Source organism: Danio rerio, chromosome 8, assembly GCF_052040795.2.
Source record: "Danio rerio strain M-AB ecotype USA chromosome 8, GRCz13ab, whole genome shotgun sequence".
NCBI lineage: Eukaryota > Metazoa > Chordata > Actinopteri > Cypriniformes > Danionidae > Danio > Danio rerio.
This window is the reverse complement of record NC_141028.1, coordinates 12,221,432-12,248,082: the sequence shown is the minus strand read 5'-3', so window position 1 is coordinate 12,248,082 and position 26,651 is coordinate 12,221,432. Positions and strand designations below refer to the sequence as shown.

General features: G+C 32.1%; 1 protein-coding gene across 9 annotated transcripts in view; it reads right to left on the bottom strand.

The window, feature by feature from the left end:
- Positions 1-22,551, bottom strand: part of tbc1d22b (TBC1 domain family, member 22B) — a 122,851-nt gene extending 100,300 nt beyond the window's left edge. For 5 of the 9 annotated variants that reach the window (XM_087264384.1, XM_087264388.1, XM_087264389.1 and 2 more), the window contains exons 1-4: positions 22,286-22,551; positions 12,108-12,460; positions 9,786-9,953; positions 4,068-4,138 (exon numbers count right to left, since the gene is read on the bottom strand). In XM_087264384.1, coding sequence (XP_087120510.1) covers positions 4,068-4,138; positions 9,786-9,953; positions 12,108-12,460; positions 22,286-22,341 — 648 coding nt within the window. In that variant the 5' untranslated portion in view covers positions 22,342-22,551. Of the gene's footprint in view, positions 1-4,067; positions 4,139-9,785; positions 9,954-12,107; positions 12,461-12,716; positions 12,774-22,285 lie in introns of all 9 variants that reach the window. The other 4 variants (XM_087264383.1, XM_087264385.1, XM_087264386.1 and 1 more) reach the window with 1 other exon arrangement.
- Between the last annotated feature and the right edge of the window lie 4,100 nt (positions 22,552-26,651).

The following is a 26,651-nucleotide window of genomic DNA, read 5'->3' as shown; positions in this document are numbered from 1 at the left end:
AGATGCCGAGCGCTTCAACACATAAATGATAAAGTACATTCAGCATCCGACTCCCAATTCTGCTCACGTCTGTTGCTTCAGGCGAATAATAAGTGCACAAACTCCACTCATCTAGATTCGCACCATCGTCAGCCCCTTGAAAACTTTAATAACGGCTATTAAATTGCATGCGGAAAATTCAGAACGATCTTAAAACTGCTTTCCGAGAAGGTCTTGGCTTATACATTTGCTGCTTATGCCAATAATGTAATAATAATAAATTATATATCATGAAAAAAAGCATTAGCACAAGAAAGAAAATTATATACAGTCATTTGCATAATTTAAACTGAATACTACAAAATCGAATAGTTTAATAGTTCATAGTTAAAAATAAAAATTCCCTTCAAAACTTTAATGACGGCTATCAAATTCCATGCTGAAAATCAGAACGATCTTAAAACGTTCAGAGAAGGTCTTGGCAAGGTTTGCATGCCGTCAAACTTGGATCGAAGTTGGGAAAATGTTTACACAAACACCTCCGAAAAACAAAATGCAAGTGTTCGATTTTACAAAAAATGTATTAAATAAATAAATAAAATTTATAAATAAAAATTTAAAAAATAACAATAATAAAATAAAAATCAAAAAATCAAATAAGAATTAATTAAATTAAATTAAATTAAATTAAATTAAATTAAATTAAATTAAATTAAATTAAATTAAATTAAATTAAATTAAATTAAATTTAATTTGTAGCGTATGTCATATGTCTTAAGATCTTATGCCAGTTTCACTTTGGAACTAATTAAGGCAGAGCTGATTGTAGGGGGAACTACAAAAATGAGGCACCACTGTGAGTAGACAGACATTAAATAAATGAATAAAAAAATAATACAAAAAAAAAAGTAAATTAAATTAAAATTAAATAAAGTAAAATAAAAAAATTGTATTAATTAAAATAAACAAATAAATAAAACAAATAAAAATAAAATAAATAAATAAATAAATATATTAAATTAAATAAAGATATAAAAATAAATCTGATTTAATAAAATAAAAATACATTTAATTAAAAACAAATAAAAATAAAATAAAATAAATAAATGACAAGATAAATTAAATCAAATTTAAAATAAAATTAATAAAAAATCAATTAGATTAAATAAAATTGTAAAAAAAAAAATTTAAATAAAATAAAATAAAATAAAAATGACTTAATTAGATTTTTTTTTTTAATTTGCAATTTGAATTTGAAAGGTAGAGACAAAATGCATCTGTTTGGCACATTTCTATTTATTCAGCACGTGTCTACCTCAGTAACTTTATGCATATGGAATTATTCCATCTAATCCCCAGCAAGCATTGCATGAAGCAGTAAAAAAAAAAGCTTTGGAGGAGCTAGGCCGGGGTGGGGATTTGCTTGTACAGCTTAGCCCCGGAGGTGTGTGTTATTGACTGTGTAAGCATGCGCCAGAAACGTAAATGAGGCTTGTAAAGCATTCTCCCAACATCCGCGCACATATACAGCCACAACAAAGTGAACCCACTCTCTACCCCTTCTGTGATGACGCTCACATTTCTGCTGACATTAAGTGCTAAGCAAGGCCAATACAGCAAAACAAATCAATAACATACATTAAAGTGAACGTGACAAAGAAGGGTTATACCTGGTGAAAAGCGTAAAAACTGATTGTGTGTGCGCACCCAATACGCTGAACTAAACTGGAAAGTTTGCGATGCTGACTAACGCAAAATAAAAAATTAACCCTTCATAATATACTGTTTATTTAATAAGAGCATTTTCTATTAATTCAGCAAATCAAACATTTATTAAATTGAATTTCTGGATTATTATTATTTTATTTATTACCTGTGACATTTCAAATTGAAAAAGCATAAAGACATTTGGATTATTTGTTTGGCAAATATAAACTTTTCTTCAAACAGGTCTGTTAAAGGGATATGTTCACCCAAAAATGTTAATTACCTCATCGATTACTCTTCCTACACTTTGGTTTTCTTCTGTTGAACACAAAAAAGATTTGCTGATTGCTGGGACCCATTTACTTCATCTAAAAAAAAAAATAGTATGGAAGTCAATAGGTGCCAGTTACCTTTTTTTTAAAAAAAAACCTTCTTTTCGAACGAAGGGGTGAACTATGCCTTTAAAGGCTTGACATATATTCATTCATCCATTCATTTCCCTCATTTATCAAGGGGTGCCACAGCTGAATGAACTAAAAACTATTCCAGCATTTTACGCAGCGGATGAACCTCCAGCCCAGTTACCCAATTCACCGATAGGGCATATCTTTGGAATGTAGGGGAAATTGGAGCACCCAGAGGAAACCCATGCGAACATGGGGAGAACATGCAAACTCTACAGAAATGCCAAATGACCCAGCCAGGACTAAAACCAGCGACCTGTTTGCTAAGAGGCGACAGTGCTAACCACTGAGTTACTTTTTCTGTTTTGAATCCCGTTAACTTTAAAATGTTGGCTGGGGAGTGAGCAAAAAAAAAAACTAACAAAACAGTTTATAATTGTTTGTAAACGCAATTTATGTAGTTCTATTTTACCTCTATATAAAATGAAAAAAAAAAATGATCAAAGGGATCTGTCTGTGTATTCATTTTTTCTAAACAACACAATTTTGACCTGGTGTGACAGGCGAAATTTATTTGTGTGAAAAAAATGATTAAAAAAAATATTTAATCATTTAAATACCCAGTCACACTAAGAAGAATAACTATAAAAGAAACTATTCTGATGACTACATTAGAACTTTGATCAGCCCAAAACACCTTGGGCTCTATTTAACAATCTAGGTGCAAAGTCTAAAGTGCAGGGTGCAAAAGCAATAAGGGCATGTCGGAATCCACTTTTGCTAATATAAGGATGAAAAAATCCGCTTTGCGCCGCATGGTTTAACAGGGTTGAGCTTACATACTTAATGAGTTATATGTGTGTTTAGAGAATAAACCAATCAGAGTCTCATCTCCCATTCCCTTTAAGAGTCAGTTGAATCGCGCCATAGCAAGTTTGCTATTTACATGGTGGACTTTGTAAGTGGAAAAACTGAGCGCTTCACTACCGAGAAAACAGTTAAACAGAGCATCAGCAGCACGAGATTGAGAGATGAGCCTCCTCATTCTTTGCTTTCACTTTCACTCTCTTCCGTGGATAAGAAATGTGTTGTACGCACAGACATCCATTAGTCTACATATTAAATTTTGTTTGTTAAGCGCAAAAATTTGTTTCAAAACCATTTCTAAATTCAGTTCTAATTTCCAGCAAACGAATAAATGAACAATAACAACAAAATGTGCTCAAAAAAACTGAGTTGTATCCAAATACACATGCTATGCCCTATATGGTCTAAAACTTGACAGGTGAGTAAATCTAAGCTTTTTTTAATAAAACAAATATAAATATGTATACATTTAATACTACTAATAATAACAACATAATACAAAAGCAAATTGTCATGAATAAACTGAAAAAGCCCTCCGAGATGAAAGAAGGCATGAAAGTAGTGGTGTTCATATTTACGTAGAAAATAATAATTTTGTAATATTTTAATCCTTCAATCCTTTTCCTTTTGTAAAGATATTTGCGTATTGCTGTACTTCCTGTGTAAGCAATGTTTAAGCAAGACTTTAGACCCCCTCTCAGCTGGTCTATTGAACAGTCTATTATAGCTCCTTAAAATAGCAACACGCCAGCAATGCGCTTTAACATGCCACCTTTTTTAGACCAGAATGCCTATGGGCGCACATATGAGCGCAAATGCATTTGCTATTTAAACAGCGTGGTGCAACACATCAAAACGACACTTGCGTCGAGCTAAAACTAGCAAACAACAATTGCGTTGTGCCTTGAGCAGCATTGCACCAGGTGTATGATAGGGCCTCTTGTGTCTGAGCCCGATCTGATCTGACAAATAATTATGAGCCCAAGCCTGATTTAAACCTGACTATTATTTTAATACTTGGGCCGTTAAAACAGCAATTTGATATTTTCTTGTCCTCTCGCTGGTGTTTATTTGAATAAGAATGGCTAAATTAAATCAGAATGTACTTACTGACAAAAGCCTCCAGGTGACTGGTCGAACTTCACGAGGGATTCCTGACCAGCTATGCTTCCGTAGCTCCTCTGTAGAAAGAAAACAAAAAGTGTCAATTTAATCCAAAATGACAAATATTTTAATAGCACGGTTAAAGTGCCATCTTCAGACCAGTTGATTTCTAGATACGGCAGTCAACAACTCATCATACTGTGGTCTGGACCCCAAGGTATAAATCAGAGGAAGTTCAGAAGAATTGGACCAAACAATTGAATGCAGCCTCAATCAACATCCAAACGCATAAATCAAGAGTTCATTCATATGCTGAGATTGAAAATCACGCACGACATGTTTTAAATCAGCAGTCGCCAGCTTTCACAGGACCGATGACACTCTTACAGTTCAATCAGCATAATCAATACGCAATTACTTTTAATTAGCAAACACATTCACAGCTTTCACAGGCATGCCATGCTGAATTATGGAAACTCCGATAAGACAAATAAGCCATAACTGCGTATTGATTTTAAAGGTAATGGATATGTAGTTGACTACTCACAGGTTCTCATAATATTTGGAGAGCTTTAAAAAAAACTGAATAAAGCATCTGTGCCATCCTTTTACAAATATTTAGCTTTTTTCCCCTTCAACACACCTCGAAATACTTGCCTAAACAGTTTTGTGTGTTGTTGTGAAACAAACCTTTTACTTGAGAACAGGAAATATATAAAATATTAACACTTGTACTCAGAGGGCTTGTAATGATATTCATTTATTTTTCTAATCACATTGGGAATATTGATCAAGTTATAAATTCCTACTCATGTAAGAATTATGCGTAAAATGAGAAATTATATGCCATTGGGTAAGAAAAACAAAATTGATATTCAGGGTATTTTATTAAACCGGTGTTTAATAATAAATCTTGACCTTAGTTTGCATATTAAGTGAATTACTATAGTTTTTTGGTCCAAACAAAGTGTTGCTTTAACCATTGCATATGCAAAATCACTACTCAACAGCATAATTTTGACGTGCTGCGACAGGCAATATATATTAGTGAAATAGACGGTTAAAAAAATCATTAAGACATTTAATTACCCAGTCACGTAAAAGGATATCCATAGAGACAAAAAATTTGATAAATACATTAACACCTACACAATGAAAAACATTGTTCCTGTCACATGCAAAAATTTTATATATTATTTTTGTCGATAAATTGATTTAATTCTTTAAATTTTTAGTCAATGATTTATTTTAAAATTTAGATCCACTAAGGGATTGCTAGGCTGCATTAATCAGGGCAACTGGAACCAGGAACACTTAGAAAAACTCTAAAAAAAAAAAAAAAATTATCTATGCTCATCTGACTCTCCTTATCGAAAACTTCACATAATCTTAGATCTGGTCCGTATCCAGACCAGAAGGTGACCTTTATAGTTCCTAAATTCAAAGCACAAGTGAACAGGAACTTTGTTTAAAGCACAAGTGAACAGCATTATTCTTTCCTCTTTACTACTAGTTATATAATTGAAGAACATCACAAGTAGTCATTTGTTAATTTTATTTAATTCTTAAAGCCTCAACACATTGACTGGAGCCACACGAGTTAGGGTGCTTTCACACCTGTAGATCAATTGTTTTATTACGAAACAGGGATTCAGATGGTTACTGTTTATTCTTGTTCTTGGTGCGGTTTGTTTCACACTGCAAAAATTCTAAACGGACTAAAATAGTTAAAACAAGTCATGTGAGAGTCATTGGTTTCCTCACATTGGTGAGAGTTTCAAGGTTTATTTTCAAGATTCCTACGGATTCTGTTTAGCTGTCATACACTCACAGACATCGTCACCAAACATAAATCAGAGAGGTCAGACTTGGTCTCATTTCAGTAGTTAAGGGTTGTACAAATCCATTTATTGAATTTATCAATAAGTATACTGCCTGTCATTTTTTTGTAACTAGTCGACTCAGAGTCAAATAAATAAATCGCATTGGGTTTGGATCCTTTGCTTGAACACGATATAGTACGTCAACAAATATGTGGCACCAGTTCCGGTGAAAACATAAACTCGCCTTTTCTTTCAGATACTAGCGGAGCACGGGGGATCATGGAACAGATCATAACACGAAGATGACGATCACTGACAGATGGAGATTCGGTTGCGAAGAATAAACGCTTAAAGTTTATTTTCACAACAGTTCCACAGTAAAGCCAACCGTGTGCTGTGTTTGTTCCTGTCATATTTCTGATTGTTGATACAATAACCTACGCTGCAATGAGGGTATCGCCTGCTGTTTGCTATTAAAGGAAAGAGCAACAGAGAATATTATGTATGGGACATTGTCAGACTTTGACAGGCACTTTGCCAGTAACTGTTACAGTTCATATTGACCAGTTTCTTTTTTCTCCGGATCATAACATGTAAGTGTAATTTAAATTGTTGCCTCGATTAATGTAGTTTGCAAAATATGTTTTTAATAGTGTGCTGTAACTTGTAATTGCTCTGCGTGGCTTGTAATCACATATTTATTATAGATCAGTGCTTGCACTGCATGTCTCAGGGTGAATCTTTGTGGGGTTGTTCACATATTTTGTCCATAATCATGTTAAAAATGTGACGAGTTCTTCTTCCTCTACCCATTTAAATGTGTTTGTGAACTGGCAATCCTCTGCCGTTGTGCCTTTATTAAGGCCACCATCATCCATTCCTCACACAGGAGGCGCGGCCAATTTTTTAAAATGCTTCAACTTTTGCCACTGTGTGGATTAATACTGAAAGTGTGTCGTTGGTATTACTCGGGTTGTGGTTAAGAGTAGAGTAATATACTGGTGTTTAACTGCATTGATTTATTGCACTCCTGCATTGGGCTTTCACATACTCTCTGGCTGCTACTTCATTGCCGTGGTGGGCATTTCTCTCTGTCTGGTGCTGATCACAACAGTCTGGGTGATCGGACCAATCAGCACAGATTAGCTTCGTGCTAAGGAGGTGTTTGGGAGTAAATGAATCGCTGAACGAATCATATAGGAGTTGCTAGGATAATTAGGTAAAAATGAATGCATATTATAAAACAATGAGCATGTTTTTTTTTTTACCTTGCATGCATATCAGCCTGTTGTTGAAGACCCACAAAAGCAAAATATGACCTTTATAATGCAAAATAGGGGCTCTTTAATAACCGTATATATAGCTATCACATGACTATAATACACTGTGATATCGCCAGGGTCATTCGTTTGTTGGATTGTACTGCTTTTTCTAACTTCTATCGATCTGCTTCAGAGTTCGTTTTAATCGAACCAAGATCACCTTATACATATTTTTAATAGGAAACTATACAATATTGTACTTGTGCATATACAGTTGAAGTCAGAATTATTAGCCCCCTTGTTTATCTTTTTCCCCAATTTCTGTTTAATGGAGAAGAGATTTTTTCAAAACATTTCTAAACATAGTTTTAATAACTAATTTCTAATAACTGATGTATTTTATTTTTGCCATGATGACAGTAAATAATATTTGAACAGATATTTTTCAAAACACTTCTTAACAGCTTAAAGTGACATCTAAAGACTTAACTAGGTTAATTAGGTTAATCAGGCAGGTTAGGGTAATTAGGCAAGTTATTGTATAATGATGGTTCGTTTTGTAGATTATCGGAAAAAATGTATATATAGCTTAAAGGGGCTAATATATGTGACCTTAAAATGGCTTTTAAAAATATAAACTCATTTATTCTAGCCGGAAAAAAAGACTTTCTCCAGAAAAAAATAAAAATATTATCAGACATACTGTGAAAATGTCCTCTGTTAAACATCATTTAGGAAATATTTAAATAATTTTAAAAAAATTAAAGGGGGGCTAATAATTATGACTTTAACTGTTCATTAGGTCAGTCTGTACTGAAGCCAAATCTGGAGATTATCCACGAAATACCTTATGATTACGGTCCAAAAACTAGTACACCCAAATTTATATGTTATAGAAAAATATTAAATACAAAATTAAAAAATAAAATAAAATGAAATAAAGAAGAAAAATCTGGAAAAATGTTAAAGTTTTATAGGTTGTCATTTTTTTTTCAATAATTTTCTTGAATTTAATTGTATAACCCTTTAATTTCTGAAACTGTTTTGTAACTAAAATATTATTTTAATAAATATATCTGTTTAATAAACAGATAAATTAAATTTGTTTTGTTCAAATGCACCAAAATACATTGCCCATATTCACTGAGAAATTAATAAAAATATTCATTTTCAAAATGGGGTGTACTTAATTATGCAGAGTATATGGTGTTTTTTTACTCTTTAAATGTTGGTAGCAGTTGACTAGTAATTTAAGAATCTACCAAATATACCATGGTTTGAGATACAAAAATATATTCATCAATGAAAAAAACTCATTGGGTTAGCAAAGTAACTTTGCTAATTTTCCATTTTAGATGAACTATCCTTAAAAATGACTTCACTCAAAGTGTAAGTAAATAATTCATGATGAGTTACATGCTAAAACTGTGGCTCAAAGTAATTATGATTCTTGCTTTTGAAAGCACCACCACTGAGGTAATGAAAATACTTATAGTATTATACTTTCGAGTCTTACAAAGAAGAGCAAAGACAGCTGTTGTCATGACAACCAGCAGAATCACAGTGAATTTTAACCATTCTCTCTGTCTGTTCCTTTTTCCTATTTTTCATTGAGTGGAGCTTTTCAACTCCCCTGTTCTCAATTACTTACTTTGTCGTTCCTAAAAAGACAACATTATACAGCAGGTGAATGCCATTATACCAGATATCATTGATCTCTCCGGGTACTGAAGCCTACACTTCTTTTTGAGGATTGTTTTTTTACCATCTCCCGTCAAGCCCTCTGGGTCATCGTGATCAGTGAATGTAAAAACCCGCTTTACACGTCTATGAAAACTTAAACACTCGCTGAGAAACATCTGGCGAGAGTGCTCCTGGGTCGTTTTTGAGTTAGAACAAACACGAAGCTGATATCCAAGCGCTTCTAAAATACTAATGGTATTGGACACCTGCCAGCCGTCATACGATAGCGGAATGATGAAAGATCTCAGAAGCTATTATGAACTCGGAATACTGTGCAGGGAAGCCCCTCCAACTATATCACAAGCGCATTTTTCATAAGATGCTGCGAAAGAAGTGCATAAGTGTTATTTTCCCCTCCAATGACTGATGGTTCTCATTCCCTCGTGATTTCAGCCTGTCGCTCAGGAAAGCTCTGAACCTGCGGAGGCTGAAACTCAGTTATAAAAGCAAAGAAGAGCGAGTTTCTTTGATAGCATCATTACAGCATCAACGGGACAAAAAGAGCGAAGGCACATGCAGAACTTGTTTTTTTTTTGTTCTGCCAGTTCACAGGTGCACTCGAAAAGACGATTGGTTGGAGAATGTGGGGAGAACAGAAGGGCCTCTCAGCATGAACTCAGGAAGACTAGGATAACATCGTGGATGGGATTCGTGTGCATTCTGCCATCCCACACTGTCTCACCTGGCAAAGACATTCAGCTCGAAGCAGAAAAACAGGCGAGGGATGAGGTGCGAACACATGTGACGATTTTCAGATGGTTCTAATGAAGATCTTCTACCAGTCGACAAGTAACCCATGATGAGTGTCTAGTTTTCAATACCGCTTTGACAACATTTTATTCATTTTGTATATTGAATGATGACACAATTTAGTAATTGTTTGCTGAAAGGCTTACCCAGGTCTGTGTTGGAGCTGGAGAGTAGCTGCTTGAATTTATCCAATCGTGTCTTTTCTCTCACTGTCATGGGCGGAGCTCCTGAGGCGTTTTGGTCTGAAATGCGGGCAACTAAGGGAATGACGGGTCGTACTGGAAGCGACTGTTGTTTTTGCAGTGGATTTCGAGCTAAACAGAAAAGAAAACAAAGACAAAAATATTAAAAATTTGAATTTATTTATATATAAAATGTAATGAAGTCAGAATTCTTAGCCCTCTTGAATTATTAGCTCCTCTCAATATTTTGTTCAACAATTTCTGTTTGCCAGAAATCAGATTTTTCACATTTGTAAACATAATGGTTTTAATAAGTAATTTGTAATAACTGATTTTTTTACTCTTTGCCATGATGACAGTACATAATATTTTACTGGATATTTTTCACTTCTACAATACTAATATTTGGCTTAAAGTGACATTTAAAGGCTTAACTAGAATTATTAGGCAGATTAGGTAATTTAGTTCTGTAGACCAGTGGTCCCCAACCTTTTTGTCACGGCAGACAGATCAACACTTGACAATTTTAAGGTGGCTAGGGAGTGAGCGTACGTATTGCTATGTATGATGACAAGCTGGCAAAACATTGCTGCAACTCTGATACAAGTTTTAATTATGGAGAAAATAAAAAGCACTGCTGTGCTACCGAAATGTGTTTATTCCATACAAGCTGATTGGTCAGTTGTTGTCACGTGACTTGTGTTGCGCTCCAGGCATTCTGAGGATGTTTTCAACCGAGTCCGTCTGGAGGGTGCGAGGGCCTTGCACGCATCACTCAGAATATGGAGTTAACGATTATTTTCTCTATTGAAAAATAACAAACTTGCACGTGGAAAAGACGTGATATGTGAACGGCCCCCCATTGACATTTGTGATCTCCAGCCGTTGATATTCTTTTTGCACAGACATGCTGGATTCACCTGATTTGCTGACAAATGGTTGCGGATTTCTTGGCCGTTTGTGGGTTCTTCATTGGGCCTTTTCCCCATTGCAAAGAAACTTTCCAGACATGTCTGTTTCATGTTTGTGGGTTAAATTTGCTGTCCAAAACCCGCCCAAAGCACAAAAAAACACCCAAAATATTATATTAATATTTTATTTAATTTTAATTAATTTAAATCGAAATTAACTTAGTTACTTTGACAGTCACAATTAAAACCATACAGCAAACAACACCAGCAGTCACAGAACCACATCGAAACACTGCCCCTCTCATCAATACATTGCTTTTAAAGTTGTGTAGATTACACTACCGACTAGAGTATGTTTTACTTTTGAAAATGGGGTATAGATTCATTTTAAATTCTTTTGAAACAGCGTTTCTATGTTTGAGACAACGTTTCTATGTTTGTTCTTGATGTTTTAATGATCGATAAAAGTGTCGTGATAAACTGCTGTGAGTTTAACTGCAGACGCTGCATGAGTCAGATTTTGAAAATGATACAGCTTTTCTTAACCTCCTCTTGCGGGTGGGCCCACGCGGTTTGCGCTATGCAGTGGTCACTACTAACTGAATGGAGTAGGAGAACTCAGTTATGTTTTGTTAAATAAAATGCATGTAAAATTTACGTTTTAGAACTGCCCAAATTGTGTCAACCCACCTATGCCATTTTTAACCAGCACAATCAAATTCAAAACTGCCCAGTTGGGCAGGAAAATTCTCAATCTAGCAGCACTGGATGTAACCAAGAGAATACAGTCATGTTTCAAAATAAAACATTTTTCAAAATAAGATCGTTCAGACTTTTAATATACAATAATAAATAAAACATAAATAATTAATGATTTCTTGCGCGGCCCGGTACCAATTGATCCACAGACTGCTATTGGTCCACAGCTGGGGGATTGAGGACCACTGCTGTAGACAATTGAAAAAAAAAAAACATTGCTCACGAGGGCTATTAATATTGACCTTAAAATGATCTTTAAAAAATTAAAAACTGCTTTAATTAATAAAGCAAATTAAAACAAACAAGACTTATTATCAGAACAGAATATATTATCAGACAAAAAATATTATGAGACATGCTGTGAAAATTTCCTTGCTTTCCTTGCTTTGTTGAACACAAACAAAAAATAAAATCACATGAAAATATGTTACACAAATATATATAAAAAATAGCACATTTATTTATACATTTATAGAGTTTTTCCAACTTGATTTCTTTTATTATGTCACAATATTATTAAATGGTGTTTTATAAGTAAAATATTAATATTATTATTTTATTACTGTACAACGCATTTAACAACGTCAACCCTTAAAAACAACAATAACCAGCATACCTGTATTAACATTCAGCTGGGCGTCACTACAAGACTTCACCACTCTGCCATTGGCTGGGCCACTTTCGACATCCAGTCGCTCTTGATCTGGGTTTGTGCTGATTGGTTCCTGCCTGTCTAGTGAGCGGGTGCCTAACTCAGTGTCATCCGGAACTTTGAAGAGTTTGAGGCAAGGCGTCTGAGGAGTGGATCGTGATTGGACAGGTGAAGACGAGGACTGTTTGAGACTAAATATACCGTCATCCTCTTCATCATCAATGTCCCATGCATCATTGGTGCTCCGGGCAAATTCATGAAAGGTTGAAGGCTTTTTGGATTTGACCACACTGCTGGCCTTCGGAGTGTCTTTTAATCTGTAACGAGACAAAGAAAAAGCACATATAAAAAGCACATATAGACTGATGATATTCCGAAAGGAAAATGCATGACAATTTTACAAAAAAAAAAAAAGATGTAAATGTTTTATGCACCCAAACACATTGATATAGATGCAGACTCCAATTGAAGGGCAAACAAATAATGAAGAAAGTAAATGAACATGTAAATGGGGGTTAAAAAAAAAACATGTATTGACTAGCACACAGACAGTGGACATCTGGCCGGACTTACGGACGGTGTCTCCGCGGGTCCAGAGGAGGGTGCTGTGCTCCATATACTGGCTGTAAGCTAAGAGAAAGAAAAGCTGATGTGTGCTCTACAGAGTCATAAAAAGGGCTGCGTGATCTTGAATCATTTTAGCCTTGTCATGCATCTCAATATTTATGAAGTTACAATCATGTCCTTCAAAACCCATATGCTTGACTTTCTTATAGAATCTAGAATATGATACACTTCTGAGGAGTATTGTGGTCATCATAAAATAAAGAGTGTCAGGAATAAGAATGTCAAGCATGTCATAAAACCCTCATAACTGTGCGCCTGACATTCTTATAGAATCTATAATATGACACACTTCTGATAAATATTCTGGTCAGTTTTATAAAGTCAGGAATGAGAATATCAAACACTAAACGTTATAATGCCCTTGTAGTTTGAGTTACAAAGCAAGTAAGGACAGCAAAACTGGTTTAATGTCATGGCTATATTTAAAATGAGAACTAGCGTATGATAGAAAACACAATATACATGACCCCTCAAATATACGCTGCTCAAGCGCAGATCTTCTTGTGCGCTCTCAAATAAACACTGCTGAAGTGCGATTTAGTGCATTTATGTAACAAGTATGTCTCCAACATTTATTAGATTTGCTAGGAATATTTATGTGTAAAGTTTATTTTATTTATGAATTATTTATTTATTAATTGCTTTTTTTATTCATGTAATTTATGTAATTTATTTAATTGTATTTAATTTATTTTTCTTTATTTTATTTTAATAAATTTGTTTTATTTATTTATTAATTTAAAATTCTTTATTCATTCATTTTCTTTTCGGCTTAGCCCCCTTTATTAATTTGGGGTCGCCACAGCAGAGTATATTGCCAACTTATACAGCATATGTTTTACGCAGTGGATGCCCTTCCAGCTGCAACCCATCACTGGAAAATAAAATTATTTTATTTAATTAATTTAATTTAACTTAAATTTATTTTACTTATTTATTTATTTATTTATTTATTTTATGTAGTTTAATGTATCTTATTTTTTTATATTACTTAATTTATTTTATTTTATTATTTAATTAATTAAATATATTTATTTATGAAACCATTTAAAAAAATTTATTCAATTTTATTTTTATTTATTTATTTATTTATTTATTTATTTATTTATTCCATTTCAGCAGCATTGACTATATGGCAACATTATTAACATACATAATTTACATAATTTACAATCGTAACAGTTATTCAACAAACCAGCATTATACAAAATAAAAAAACAACAATGCTGATAACAGATCACATAAGATCTTTCAATTTATTCAGTGATACACATTTAAAGATTCCTCCCTTTTAAAACACTTCCCTTAATATATTTTCTGAATAAAAAAATGTCCTCTTACATACATAAAAATATACACTAAATTAAAATAGTTTAAATTTACAATAGTTTGTAAGTTTATGGGCAAATAAAAGCACTTTTTGACCATGGACAAATGAACGTCTACTATTGGAGACCTCCAAAATAAATTGGAAGTTTTAAAATAACTTAAAAAAAAAAAATTTCCAGAGCAGGAGGACAGACTTGGTGCTTAGTGACAGCCAAAAAAAAAAAAAACATCTCAAATTAAAGCCAAGCACACTGCCGGGTCCACCACATTACAACAACATAAATATAAATCTACACAATATTAGAGGCTATGGTGAGTTACTGTGCAATATCCGGCATAATAGCTAGATAGGTCCAAACACTGCAGTGCTAAGCAGAATTTTTTATGGGCAACACAGGGGCATAGGTGTGGTCGTATTTTTGAAAGGAAAATTAACAGTATTGTTGCTACAAGATTATTTCTGTTGAAATCCACACAATACTAGATGCATTATGTGCAAATGGGACCACAGAGTAACTCCCTAAAGCACAATGCGGCTGAAACACGGCTCATCAATTTTTATGCGACTCGGAAAATAAAAGGTAAATTACTTGCAGATATGTAAGCAAGCTGCTTGCATTTGCATTTAATATTGGAGCTGTGAACAAGGAGCGTTTGAGCAAGCGAGCAGTTTGCCGGAGGGTAGTGTTATCTTAGACGTGGAGTGTTAAATACACACACAGAGGACTTTTGCGCACCAAAATCTACATACAAAAGCTAACAAAGTGGGGAAACTGTCAATATAATGAATAATTTCTCCTTAGAGGAATTTTAATGTTAGATCCCATATTTTTATCTAACTCTAGGTCAGATTATTTTCATGCCAAAAACATTCCATTATTAAATATACAATTAAAAACATACAATTAAAAACTGAACTAATAAATAAATCAGATATTACACTTAATGTTAATATTTGATACAAATTCTAACATATTTCCTGGTGACACTTTAATTTTAATATTATGGCATTAGTTCACTCAAAACATAAATTTGCTCACTATTTAGTCTCCCTCAGGTAAATATAAATAGGTATTGTTGCACAATATATTCAGCATCGATATCGCAATGTGCAAATACACTAAAGTCACATCACAGGATCTGCAATGTCGGTTTAAGTTGTTTTAGTTTTGTTCAATTTTGTTCATTAGGAAGTATTACTGTGCTCAGCATGAGTACACCCCTCAAAAATCTCTCATTTAAACTAATATTTTCCGTTGGAAGCTTTACAATATTACATTTCTGCATTTACATTAGATTAGTCAGCACTGACGCCAAATCTGGAGCTTATCTAACAAAATAAGTTATGATAATGGTCCAAAAACTAGTACAGCCAAATGTATATGTTATAGAAAAATATTAAATACAACAATTTAAGAGTAAAATTCAAAAGAAACAAAAGAATGCTATTGTGCATGAATTTAAATGTACTATCTTTTTTTCAATATGTTCGGTGACTAAAACATATTTTAACAAATAAATCTATTTGATAAATCTATTTTATTTAAATGCACCAAAATGCATTGCCTATATTCACTGAGAAATGGATACAAATATTGATCTTCTAAATGGGGTGTACTCAATTATGCTGAGCGCTGTATGAGTGGAGATTTTAGTGAACCAGAAACCACGGTCGTTGAAGGAGTCTTTGTGAAGTTTAAACTATAGAGTGTAGAAATAAAGCAATACACGGGAAGTTTTTTCGTTTGCTTTGTTTATAAGGCCTACTATGCCTTCAACTGTATTTAAATCATTTGTGTATAAGAATTTAAGCTAAAGAGTGTAGAAATATAGTATAGCAATAGCGGGGAAGTTTTTCGTTTGCTTTGTTTGTAAGGCCTATGACTGTGAGATTTCAAGTGTATTTAAATCATTTGTGTATAAGAATTTAGAACATTTGTAGTTTTGTCAAAGATAAACTGTAGTTATTTTTTATACAAATGAAGACTATGCAGTGTTATTTATTTTACATTTGAATAATTAATTAATTTCTGTACCTGAATACAGTTACACTCCCCAAAAAACTCGATCTGTTTGATTTTTGCAGATTATCCGTCCAAAAAAAAATAACTGTAAACAATATAAAATTATGAAATCTTTCCAAATTGAGCTATTCAAGTCTAAAATTATATTCATATCACATTGTATAACCACAGAAAAACAAAACATGATGTCAGTTTTCCAATATCGTCTTAGTTTCAAATTGTTGTGAGTTTCTTTCTTTCTTCTTCGTTGTATTTTTATACAATAAAGACTGTGCAGTGTTTTTATTTACCTTTGAATAATTAATTCCTGTGCCTGTGACAGTTAGACTCTTCAGTTTTATTTATGCAGGTTATCTGTCCTACAAAATCATCCCAATCAATATATGATGAATTCTTTTCAATTTGAGCTATTTAAGTCATCTGGTGAAATTGTGTTCGTAACACTATATATATATATATATATATATATATATATATATATATATATATATATATATATATAGTAACCATCGCAATGTCACTTTTTCCTAATGTTACCCTAGTTTTAAACCTTATTGAGTTTCTTTCTTTCTTTCTCACTTGAATACAAAAGAAGAAACTTTAAAAAAAGCTTAAAACCATTGACTTCCATAGCAGGAATGCAACCATTAACCAATTTATTACATTTATATTAAAATGATTGTGTATGTATAAGAACAGATGATAATAAAAGTTCAATAAAATACTTAGCTAATAGCTTAGTTTTAGACAAATAAAACTTTTTATTTATTCATTTATTGATTGATTGATTCATTGTTCTGTCATTTATTTTCAGTGTAAAATTGTTTAAAATAAAAATAAGTAGAAAAAAAAGTTTTTTTAAGTCCAAAAAGAGAAACTAGACTATTGTTTGTTTTTTATTATAATTTGGTGATGTATATTTTGGTCACTGAGCAGAAATAAATAACACTTTAAAATATAAGCAGTTTTCTTGTGATTTTCTAAACTAGTAGTTTTTTTTTAATTAATGAATTCATAATAGTCGTGATAATGGTGAAACCATGATTATTCCTCAGACTATAATCGTGCAACCAAAATCTATAAAAATCACCACATCCATATTTTTATAGTAGAAAAAATAAATACTATGGAATTCAATGTTTAGCGGTTTCCAACATTTATCTAAATATCTTCTTTGGTATTTAACGAAAGAAAGAAACTCATAACGATTTAAAACAAGTAAAGGCTAAGAGTAAATGTGGGCACAATTTTCCTTTAAAAGGGGAAAAAGGTCAAGGGTTCTGAAGACACGCTCTGTCTAAAGACTTTTGTGAATCTCTCTTCAACACAGTCTCATCATGTGATTTCACAGAGAAGACACCAAGGTTGTCTGGAGGCACACAGTATCAGTTTTGCATGCTCTGTCCCTTCTGCTGAAAGAGATAAATGGTGTGAAAGTGGCCACACCTCTCGTGTTACAGGAGGATCACACCCTACGACCTCCAACTGCTGCAGATTCACCTGAACTAGCAACTCAAACAGTCTGGGATCACAACCACACCCAAACAATAATGGGCGCTTCAGATCATATTTCGCAAAAGCGAGGGGAATTCCATCTATTTCCAACATAATCTTCTTTGTGCTCTGCTTATAATGCACCAATTATTTCAGATGATTCAAAACCATCAGGGACTTTTTTTATTATCCATTAAAAGTATGGAAAATGTGTCATCATTGGACATGTTTTTTTGTAATAGAAGGCCTGTATTTATTTACTTTTTAATTATTGAACTTAATTGATTTTATTTTTTAGTACAACTTTTATATGTATGTACGTATGTGTGTGTACAGCAGGTAAATATATATATATATATATATATATATATATATATATATATATATATATATATATATATATATATATATATAAATATATATAAATATAATAAAAAATTATTTTTTTTTTGTCTTTATTTTCCTTGCTAATTTTGTTTTTTCTTCTGTAAGCTGCTACCACATACACTACCGATCAAAAGTTTGGGCTCAGTTTGATTTTTAAATGTTTTTTAAAAAGCTCATTTTTTATTTAATCAAAAATTAAGTATAAAAAAGTAGTAGTAGTAGTAGTAATGGTAATAGTAATAAAAGCAATAATGACTGGAGTAATAATTTCATTTGAAACTATGTACAATAGGATAGCAGTTATTAAAAATTTTAATAACTATTTAATAATTTACCTTTTTTAATTTTACATTTAATAAATGCCGCCTTGATAAACAGAATAATTTTCTTCAAAAAAAAACATGAAAAAAAAACTGACCCCAAACTTTTGACCGGTAGTGTATAAGTTTGTGTGTTTTGTAATTAGTTGTTTTTTGGTGTTGTTATAACGAATGACAAGTAACAAAAAAAATAAGTTGTCATCATTTGCTTGCATTTTACATGTTATTAACATGTTTGCCTTTATTTTTTTTTTCTTTTAAATAAAAAAGTACACAGTTAAAATATTTGTAAAATAATTTTTTTTTATCATTCATTTTTTTTCATTTATTTATGCTTTTGAATTACATTATAGGATCTCGATATTTCCTCCACAAGCTTTTGATGTTGAAAAGTTTGAAAAGTGACTTTTGTTGGCATTTTTTATCATTTGAAGTGTTACATTGTCTGCGATTGTGTTGAAGATTACAGAACAATGACCTGCTAATGTTCTGCATGAATAATATTTTCTGTTGTTTTACAGACTTAATTCTCTATACATTATTTCTTAAACAATAATTGTCTCAAACTACTAACATGTCAACAAAAGTCACTTGTTAAACTGCAAAGCTGAATTTTCAACATCAAGTTGACAGAACAGAGATAAAACTACCATAATGCAATTCACAATTATAAATAAACACCATTTGAACCACAAAATATGAAGCCTCTGAATTAACGGATATTTCTTAACATTGTAAATATTTTGAATAATGTTGGCCAATATCTATATTTCACCTACCATATGGATGTCAATGGCTACAGTTTACCAACATTCTTCAAAATATCCACCTTTGAGTTCAACAGGGGAAAAAACTCGGACCATGAGTAAAATTTAAGAAAGTTTTCAGTAGAAAGAACAGAACTTTTGTGCATCTCAGAGAAACACTGCGCTGTTTCATTTCTCAGTGGCATTTATTTATCCATGATAGACCTAATCCAGTTAAATACAAACACAATAATAATAAAAAAGAGGAAAATATTCTTTAATTATCATTTAAAAAAAATTTTAAAAAATAATTAAAAAAAAAAAATCACACAACGTAACCTTTTTTATATAAAGAAACCAATAATTTCATTCAGAAAGAACACAATAAAACATTTTTTTTTTTTTAAATACCATTTTATACTGTATTTTGGCAGTTCCTATTTACTTCACTTTCTGTCAATACTGTTTGGTCACAAAATAAAACGTAGCCTCCAAAAAACAATAAGCAGCACAACTGTTATAAAACTGTTGTTGTATGAACTTACCTATATAAAACATATAAAAGAATAACTGATCTTGCTTAATTTCATTAAATTTTAAATAATTAAACTAGGGCATGTGTGTATCCAGTATTGAAGGATTAGATTATTCATTACATATTATAATTCAAAACTGTTTATACAATGATGACCATGTTATTTTATTTTTGATTGTTCAATTTCTGTATCTGAATACTGTTAGACTCTCCAAAAAAACCATAAAGCACTGTTTATTTAACCGTTATATTTGCTCTGTTGTATTGATATACAGTATGCTTGTAATTTATTATAATTTAAACATACTGTAAAAGACTTTATCATCCTCATCTATCTAAATAACCTTTTTTAAATAGAGCAAATTAAATCATCTGATGAAACTATATTCATATCACAGGAAATATGGTGCAGTCCTAAATTAAACATCTGGATGCCAAACCTTGATTTTTTAAGGATAGTGGCAGTGTAATGAATTAGTTTACTATATTGAGGTTCAAATGTGTTTCTTAAAATCAAACGTTTCTTTATCAGATGATTCTTGTCATAAATATATCCTGACAATACATTTTGCTACATAAACAATTGTTACACTATGACATTTTAGTGGTTGTCTTAAACTTTATTGAAATGTAACTGTTAAAAGCTAGTCCTAGCTTTTAGTAACCAATAAAGCTATGGTAACTAATGACCTTAAACTTTTCCGAATTTAATTGTAATCCAATAATGTGCACCTTCTGTAACTTCTTTGAAACAATGATTATTGAGACATGTGCTATTCAATTTTTTTTTTCAATTTCAATTTAATTGAAAAAAATGTATATTTCATTCATTATTTTTGCTTATGAAATGAATCAGAACACATTCTAATGTACATAACAAGCAAAACAAAGTTGTATTTAGGCCTGTCACTATAATCAATATATCAACCTCAATAATTTTAGGCCAGTCACACTGTCCATCATGTTTACATAAAAATTAATGGCTTAACAATTTGAGCAGATTATGCAGCTTCTGTCATCTCATCTTCGTTCAAGGTGTCAGCGAGTTCAGGGAACTTTTTTTACCAACAGGTCAAGAAAAGGTGAATTTAAAATTTTTTCCGAAAAACTACTACCGGTTTTGAAGAGGCGTCAAAGTAAACTCTGTAGTACACTTACAGAAAAGTTATGATTAATGAATAATAACAAAGCATAAAATGACATTCACATGTGGTTTTTGTGCCTTGAATGTGTTTATGCCAGTGTAAATCCTGTTGTAGAATCATTATATAAACAGGCAAAAAAAATTTGTCTTAAAATGACAATAATATCACTTGTTGCAATAACTTCTATGACAATATATAGCAACAATAACGACTCATAGTGACAGGCTTAGTAGTATTAGACTTATGTTTTGATACTTAAAAAACCTTTTCGCTAAAATCTTTATAAAAATATTACACTAGCAAACATGGTATTTTTACCATGGTTAGAAATGAACATGTCCCTTTAAAAGTATAAAAAACAACAACCTGCAAATGAACTCAAATGGCAAATATTAACTTTCAAAAAGAAAACAAAAAAGTTACTTTTAACTTCTGTACATCCACACTAGCAGCAGCAAATCTGCAAACTGACTGCCTGAAAGTTCCTCTTTAGCAACATTATGCAATGCCAGAATATAATATCTGATCTACAGAAAACCGTCCAGTCATCACAGGCTCGCATTCACAGTCAGATGAACTGATTCTGTCTGTGACCATGAAAATCCAGGCAACCTGCAACGAAGCAGACTCAGCAATCTCTGTGCAGACTAAACAAAAGGCCCACGAGGACAAAGTGGCCAGCTTTAAGACTATTAAAAACACAATTGAGTTTAAGTAGGTTTTATATTCAGAGTTTCTCCTTAATATTATTTCCGAAAAATATTGTTAGTAAATTCTAAATAGTGAAATCGTATTAGCAGACAATGACTACCAAAGTTCAACATTGTTTGCAGTCAAATAAATAGTGCTAATGTTGTTTTGAAGTCATATTTACATGGGATTTCAAGCCAAACAATCAAAATGCTTTATAGTAAACATAAACAATATACTGAGCATGTCACAAGTTGTTACTAAAGGAATGTGTAAATATAAAACTTTACCTCATTTAAAAAAATATTAATTAAAGCAAGGCTTAGAAAACAATTAAAACACTGCAGTAACAGGTAGTTGTGTTTCATTAACCATAAACATTAAATAAACAAAACATTTTAATAAACAACTAGCATTTTATGATGTTTACGGATATTATAATTGGTATTTTACAACAAATCAATACCAGATCACGCAGTGTAAGACGTGTTTAGCTGCTGAAGTTAATGACCATTCAAAACAAAGTCACTGTAGTAACAATAAGGTATTTCGGTTGTAACTTGGGTTAACATGATGAACTTTTGTGAACACTGATATAAACATTCGCTATCATATGATCATAGTTTTCATAATTCGCTGAAACAATGTCAGTTTTAACTGTTAAAACAGATTTAATAACCTACATATGCTAAACTCGTCTGGGATTTCAAGCATACCGTCAAAACATACACAAGAGACACACTTTCATATCGAATAGTAAACAAAGCAGCATCTTTTACAAAGATTAACCATTACATAGCTTACTAATGACCACTCTAGCAGCTAAAATAAATGATTAAATGTACCTTCCGGGAACCTTCGGGTTTTTCCTCCAGAAATGAATCCTGTTGTCGGTGGCCATGGCGAGAGGACGCCCAATTTCACTCTCAAACAGCCATGAAATTTACAACCACGCCGTCAAACGACATGTGCTGATATTTAACAGCGAAAACGATCTTTTGATGTGAATCGCCGCATGTGTCTTGCTTTGTTTTGCTTAGTTATCACGCGTATTTTGTCAACACAGAATGTGCCTACAGCAGTTCTGGATGGACGTCGCCATCTTGGAGGTGCGTGAGGTCGCGCTGTGATTGGCTGAAATGAGGAACAGGTGCAGTGGAACAGACCAATGGGTTTTGAGTTTTATTAGACTTTATGCCATTTAGACCTACTTTGTTCTGAACGACACTTACATCCTCTTTAATGACGTTTACTTGTAATAATGTTTGTAAGCATGTACATGGCTTAAAATGCAAAGGGCTCCAGGTGGTCGAAAGGAAGAGCAAAGAGGGCAGCTGAAATGTTTGAAGAAAATATATAACATATAGCAAAAAATAAAATAATAATAACAAATAGCTTAAATTTACACAATAAGCATTTTTAATAATTTTTATACTTAAATTCATTTAATATGCGTTTTTATTATTTATTACGATCATGTGTAATCACATCAAATAATAATATAAAATTATAATCATTTAGAAAATGAAATACTGCAATAATTCATTGACTTTAATTAATAATTAATGTTGTTTTACATAATTTCAAGTCATTAAAATAATTATTGATTAATTTGAAACTTACTCACTACCCTTCAGTTTAGTCCTTGACTAATCAGGAGTCGCCACAGTGGAATGAACCACCAATTAGTGGTTAGTGCACTAACTGGTGGTTCAGTACAAATATGTATATATTATATTTTTAAAAAGTTGCTAGGTCATTTTTTATCTCATGCGAGTAAATAAAAAATATTTAAATTTAATTTAACTGAATTAAAAATGGGGCATCAAGGTGGCGTGGTGGGTAGCCCGATCGCCTCACTGCAGGAAGGTCGCTGGTTTGAGCCTCGACTGGGTCAGTTGGCATTTCTGTGTGGAATTTGCATGTTCTCCCCATGTGCTAAAGACATGCTGTAAAGGTGAATTGGGTAAGCTAAGTTGTCCGAAGTGTATGTGTGTGGATAGGTGTGTATGGGTGTTTATTGGTTATTGCATCTGGAAGGGCATCCACTGCGTAAAACATATGCTGGATATGTTGGCGGTTTATTCCACTGTGATGACCCCAGATTATTAAAGGGACCAAGCCAAAAATAAAATGAATGAATAAAGAATAAAGTATTATTTATTTTGAATTAATTAAAATAAATTACATAAAAAACACATATGTAAACAAACCAATAAATGTTGTACTGTAGTAAGTGTTGGGGGTGGGGGGTGGGGTATCCAAAACAAATTCTTCACAGTCTAAACTGTTTTTTTTTTTTTTTTTTACAAGAAACTATAGATAGTCTTTAAATTTTAGTCCCTCTCATGATTATAATAAAACTTGGGGTCCATGACATCTCAAAGAAGCAAATCTTAGCTATAATATACAGAACAACGTTATACAGAGCATTAAAAAGGACAACAGAGCAACCCAGATAACACAGATTATGCCATATCACGTAGTAATGTAATTTCGCAGTTCGCCACTGTGACCACTAGATGGAAGCATTCATCCATATATCATAGCATGGAAAATATTTCAACCCTAATCTTTGGCAAATATTGACTGCATTTCATTTTGGTTTATGGTATTTGTGCAGAGATCATGACTTTGGCCATTATCACATATATTATATTATATTATATTATATTATATTACATTATATTATATAATATTATATTATATTATATTATATTATATTATATTATATTATATTATATTATATTATATTATATTATATTATATTATATTATATTATATTATGTTAGATTATGTTAGATTATGTTGTATTATATTACATTATATTATATTATATTATATTATGTTAGATTATATTATATTATATTATATTATATTATATTATATTATATTATATGTAAAAAGCATGATTACAAATAATAACAAAAATTAATTACTTGATTTTTATTCTATTTTATATGGCATGTACTATAAATAAGGAAAAATAAGCATTGCAATTAATTATCTTATGATTATAGAAGCTAATCAAAATATATTACAAATGAATTACAAATTACGAATTAAGACTTGCATGAAACATTTACCAGCGTTCTATAAATAGAACGGTTAATAATAAAACAGGTTAAAAATAACAACAGCTGCAGATGCGTGAACGAAAAGTAAACATACCTAAGGCAAAGCACTTACACAAACATCCTTAGTGGAAACTTGGAAATGATACTTCCTGTGAACTATAGACGGAAAAGAAAACGCTGTTCGTGATTCCTAGAACTGTGGACTCAAATAGCTTGTGCTATTGTTATTTAACAAGGGCCCCTAAAAGACACGAACGACCTCAACCTTCATACAGCAAAATTAGTTTATCAGGGTTTAATTGTACAAAGCTGATAGGGAAGTGTTATGTTTGTGCACGTTATGTAATGAAATGGGAATTTGCCATATACAATTGTTTTGGTTTGGTTTGAAGAAAAAAAAATGTAATTGTCTCCCTTTTCTTGGGACCTGATCGACCAAAATGAATATTAGTGGACAAACTATTTATAGCCTGTCAAATTTGCCTCTATTTGTGTCTAAACAAAATCTACATTTTTTGAATGTTCCTTTAAATGCAAATGAGCTCCAATTTCAAAAAGAGGGCGGAGCCTTTAATCGGAATTCTGACACTTTAAAATAGGGGTGCCAACACTCGATCCTGGAGGGCCGATGTCCTGCATAGTTTGGCTTAATCTTCCTTCAACACACCTGGAAGTTTCTAGTATACCTACAAAGAGCTTTATTAGCTGGTTCAAGTGTTTGATGCCTGCTCTAAAACATCAAAACAAGTGAATCAAAATGTCAGAAATGACCAATAGCGAATTAAAACTTTGCATGTGCAAACCAGAGATGGACACTGATGGAGAATATGAGACTTTTGGATTGAATCCGGAAGTTTATGAACGGTTAGTGAAAATATCTATTAAGTTACTTATTTGTGGAGTTTAGTTGATTAAACTCATCGACTAGCCTATTACTGCATGCTAAGACCGCAACCTGACTGTACAAGTGCATATAATGTGTTTGAGTTCTGATGGTGAAGGTTTTTGGGATTAAAAACAGAGACCATGCTAATGGCCGTTCAGCATGCTAACAAGCACATTCAAAAGCTAAAGTGAAGCTGATTAGACAATCAACTATTAGTGCTATACAAATCAATTATGTGTGTTCATGAATACTGATTGTTAAGGTTTTGGGATTAAAAACAGAAACAATGCTAACAATAGCCTTACATCATGCTAACAAGCATTTAAAATCTAAAGTTAATAAAGTTAAAGTGAAGTTGATTAAACTCATCGACTAGCATTACTTCTAACCTGACTGTACAAGTGCATGTGTGTTTATGAATGCTGATGGTGAAGGTTTTTGGGATTAAAAACAGAGACAATGCTAACATAAGCCGTAGCTACTGCATGCTAACAAGCACATTCAAAAGTTAAAGTTGATAAAGCTAAAGTGAAGCTAATCAAACACATCAACTAGCATATTACTGCTAAAAGAGTGCAACCTGACTATACAAATCCATATTATGTGTGTTTATAAATACTGATGGTGAAGGTTTTTGGGATTAAAAACAGCGATAATGCTAAAAGTCGTATAGCAAGTGAACAAGCGCATTCAGATGGGAAACATAGTCAAAAAAATAAATAATAATTATATATATATATATATATATATATATATATATATATTCACACACACACACACACACACACACACACATATATATATATATATATATATATATATATATATATATATATATATATATATATAGCGATTAACATTAATGATAGTAACCTTGCCTAGGGTAAAAAATAATTTCTAGAAATGTCCCTGGTTCAATGTCAGGTGTCTTTGGAGACAAATGTTCGTACATCCAAAAACAGAACAGCAGGTAAACAGAAACGGTGACTGCTAGTGGCACTATGGGTGGAAACATCCAATATATAATAATTGCAATACATAATATTCCTAGATTTTCTACATGAACGCATTTTTCAGGTGGTTGCAGAAAAAAAGGTATACCAAAACAAAATTATTGGATTTTCCGATTTTACGTTTTCTGCATAGGGAGATGCATTGTGATCCAATTATAGGTTAAAGGAAAGCGTCAGGTTTTTTTTTTTTTTTTTCTTCTTTTTGTTTTGGAAAATAGGTTCATGTTAGATGGGC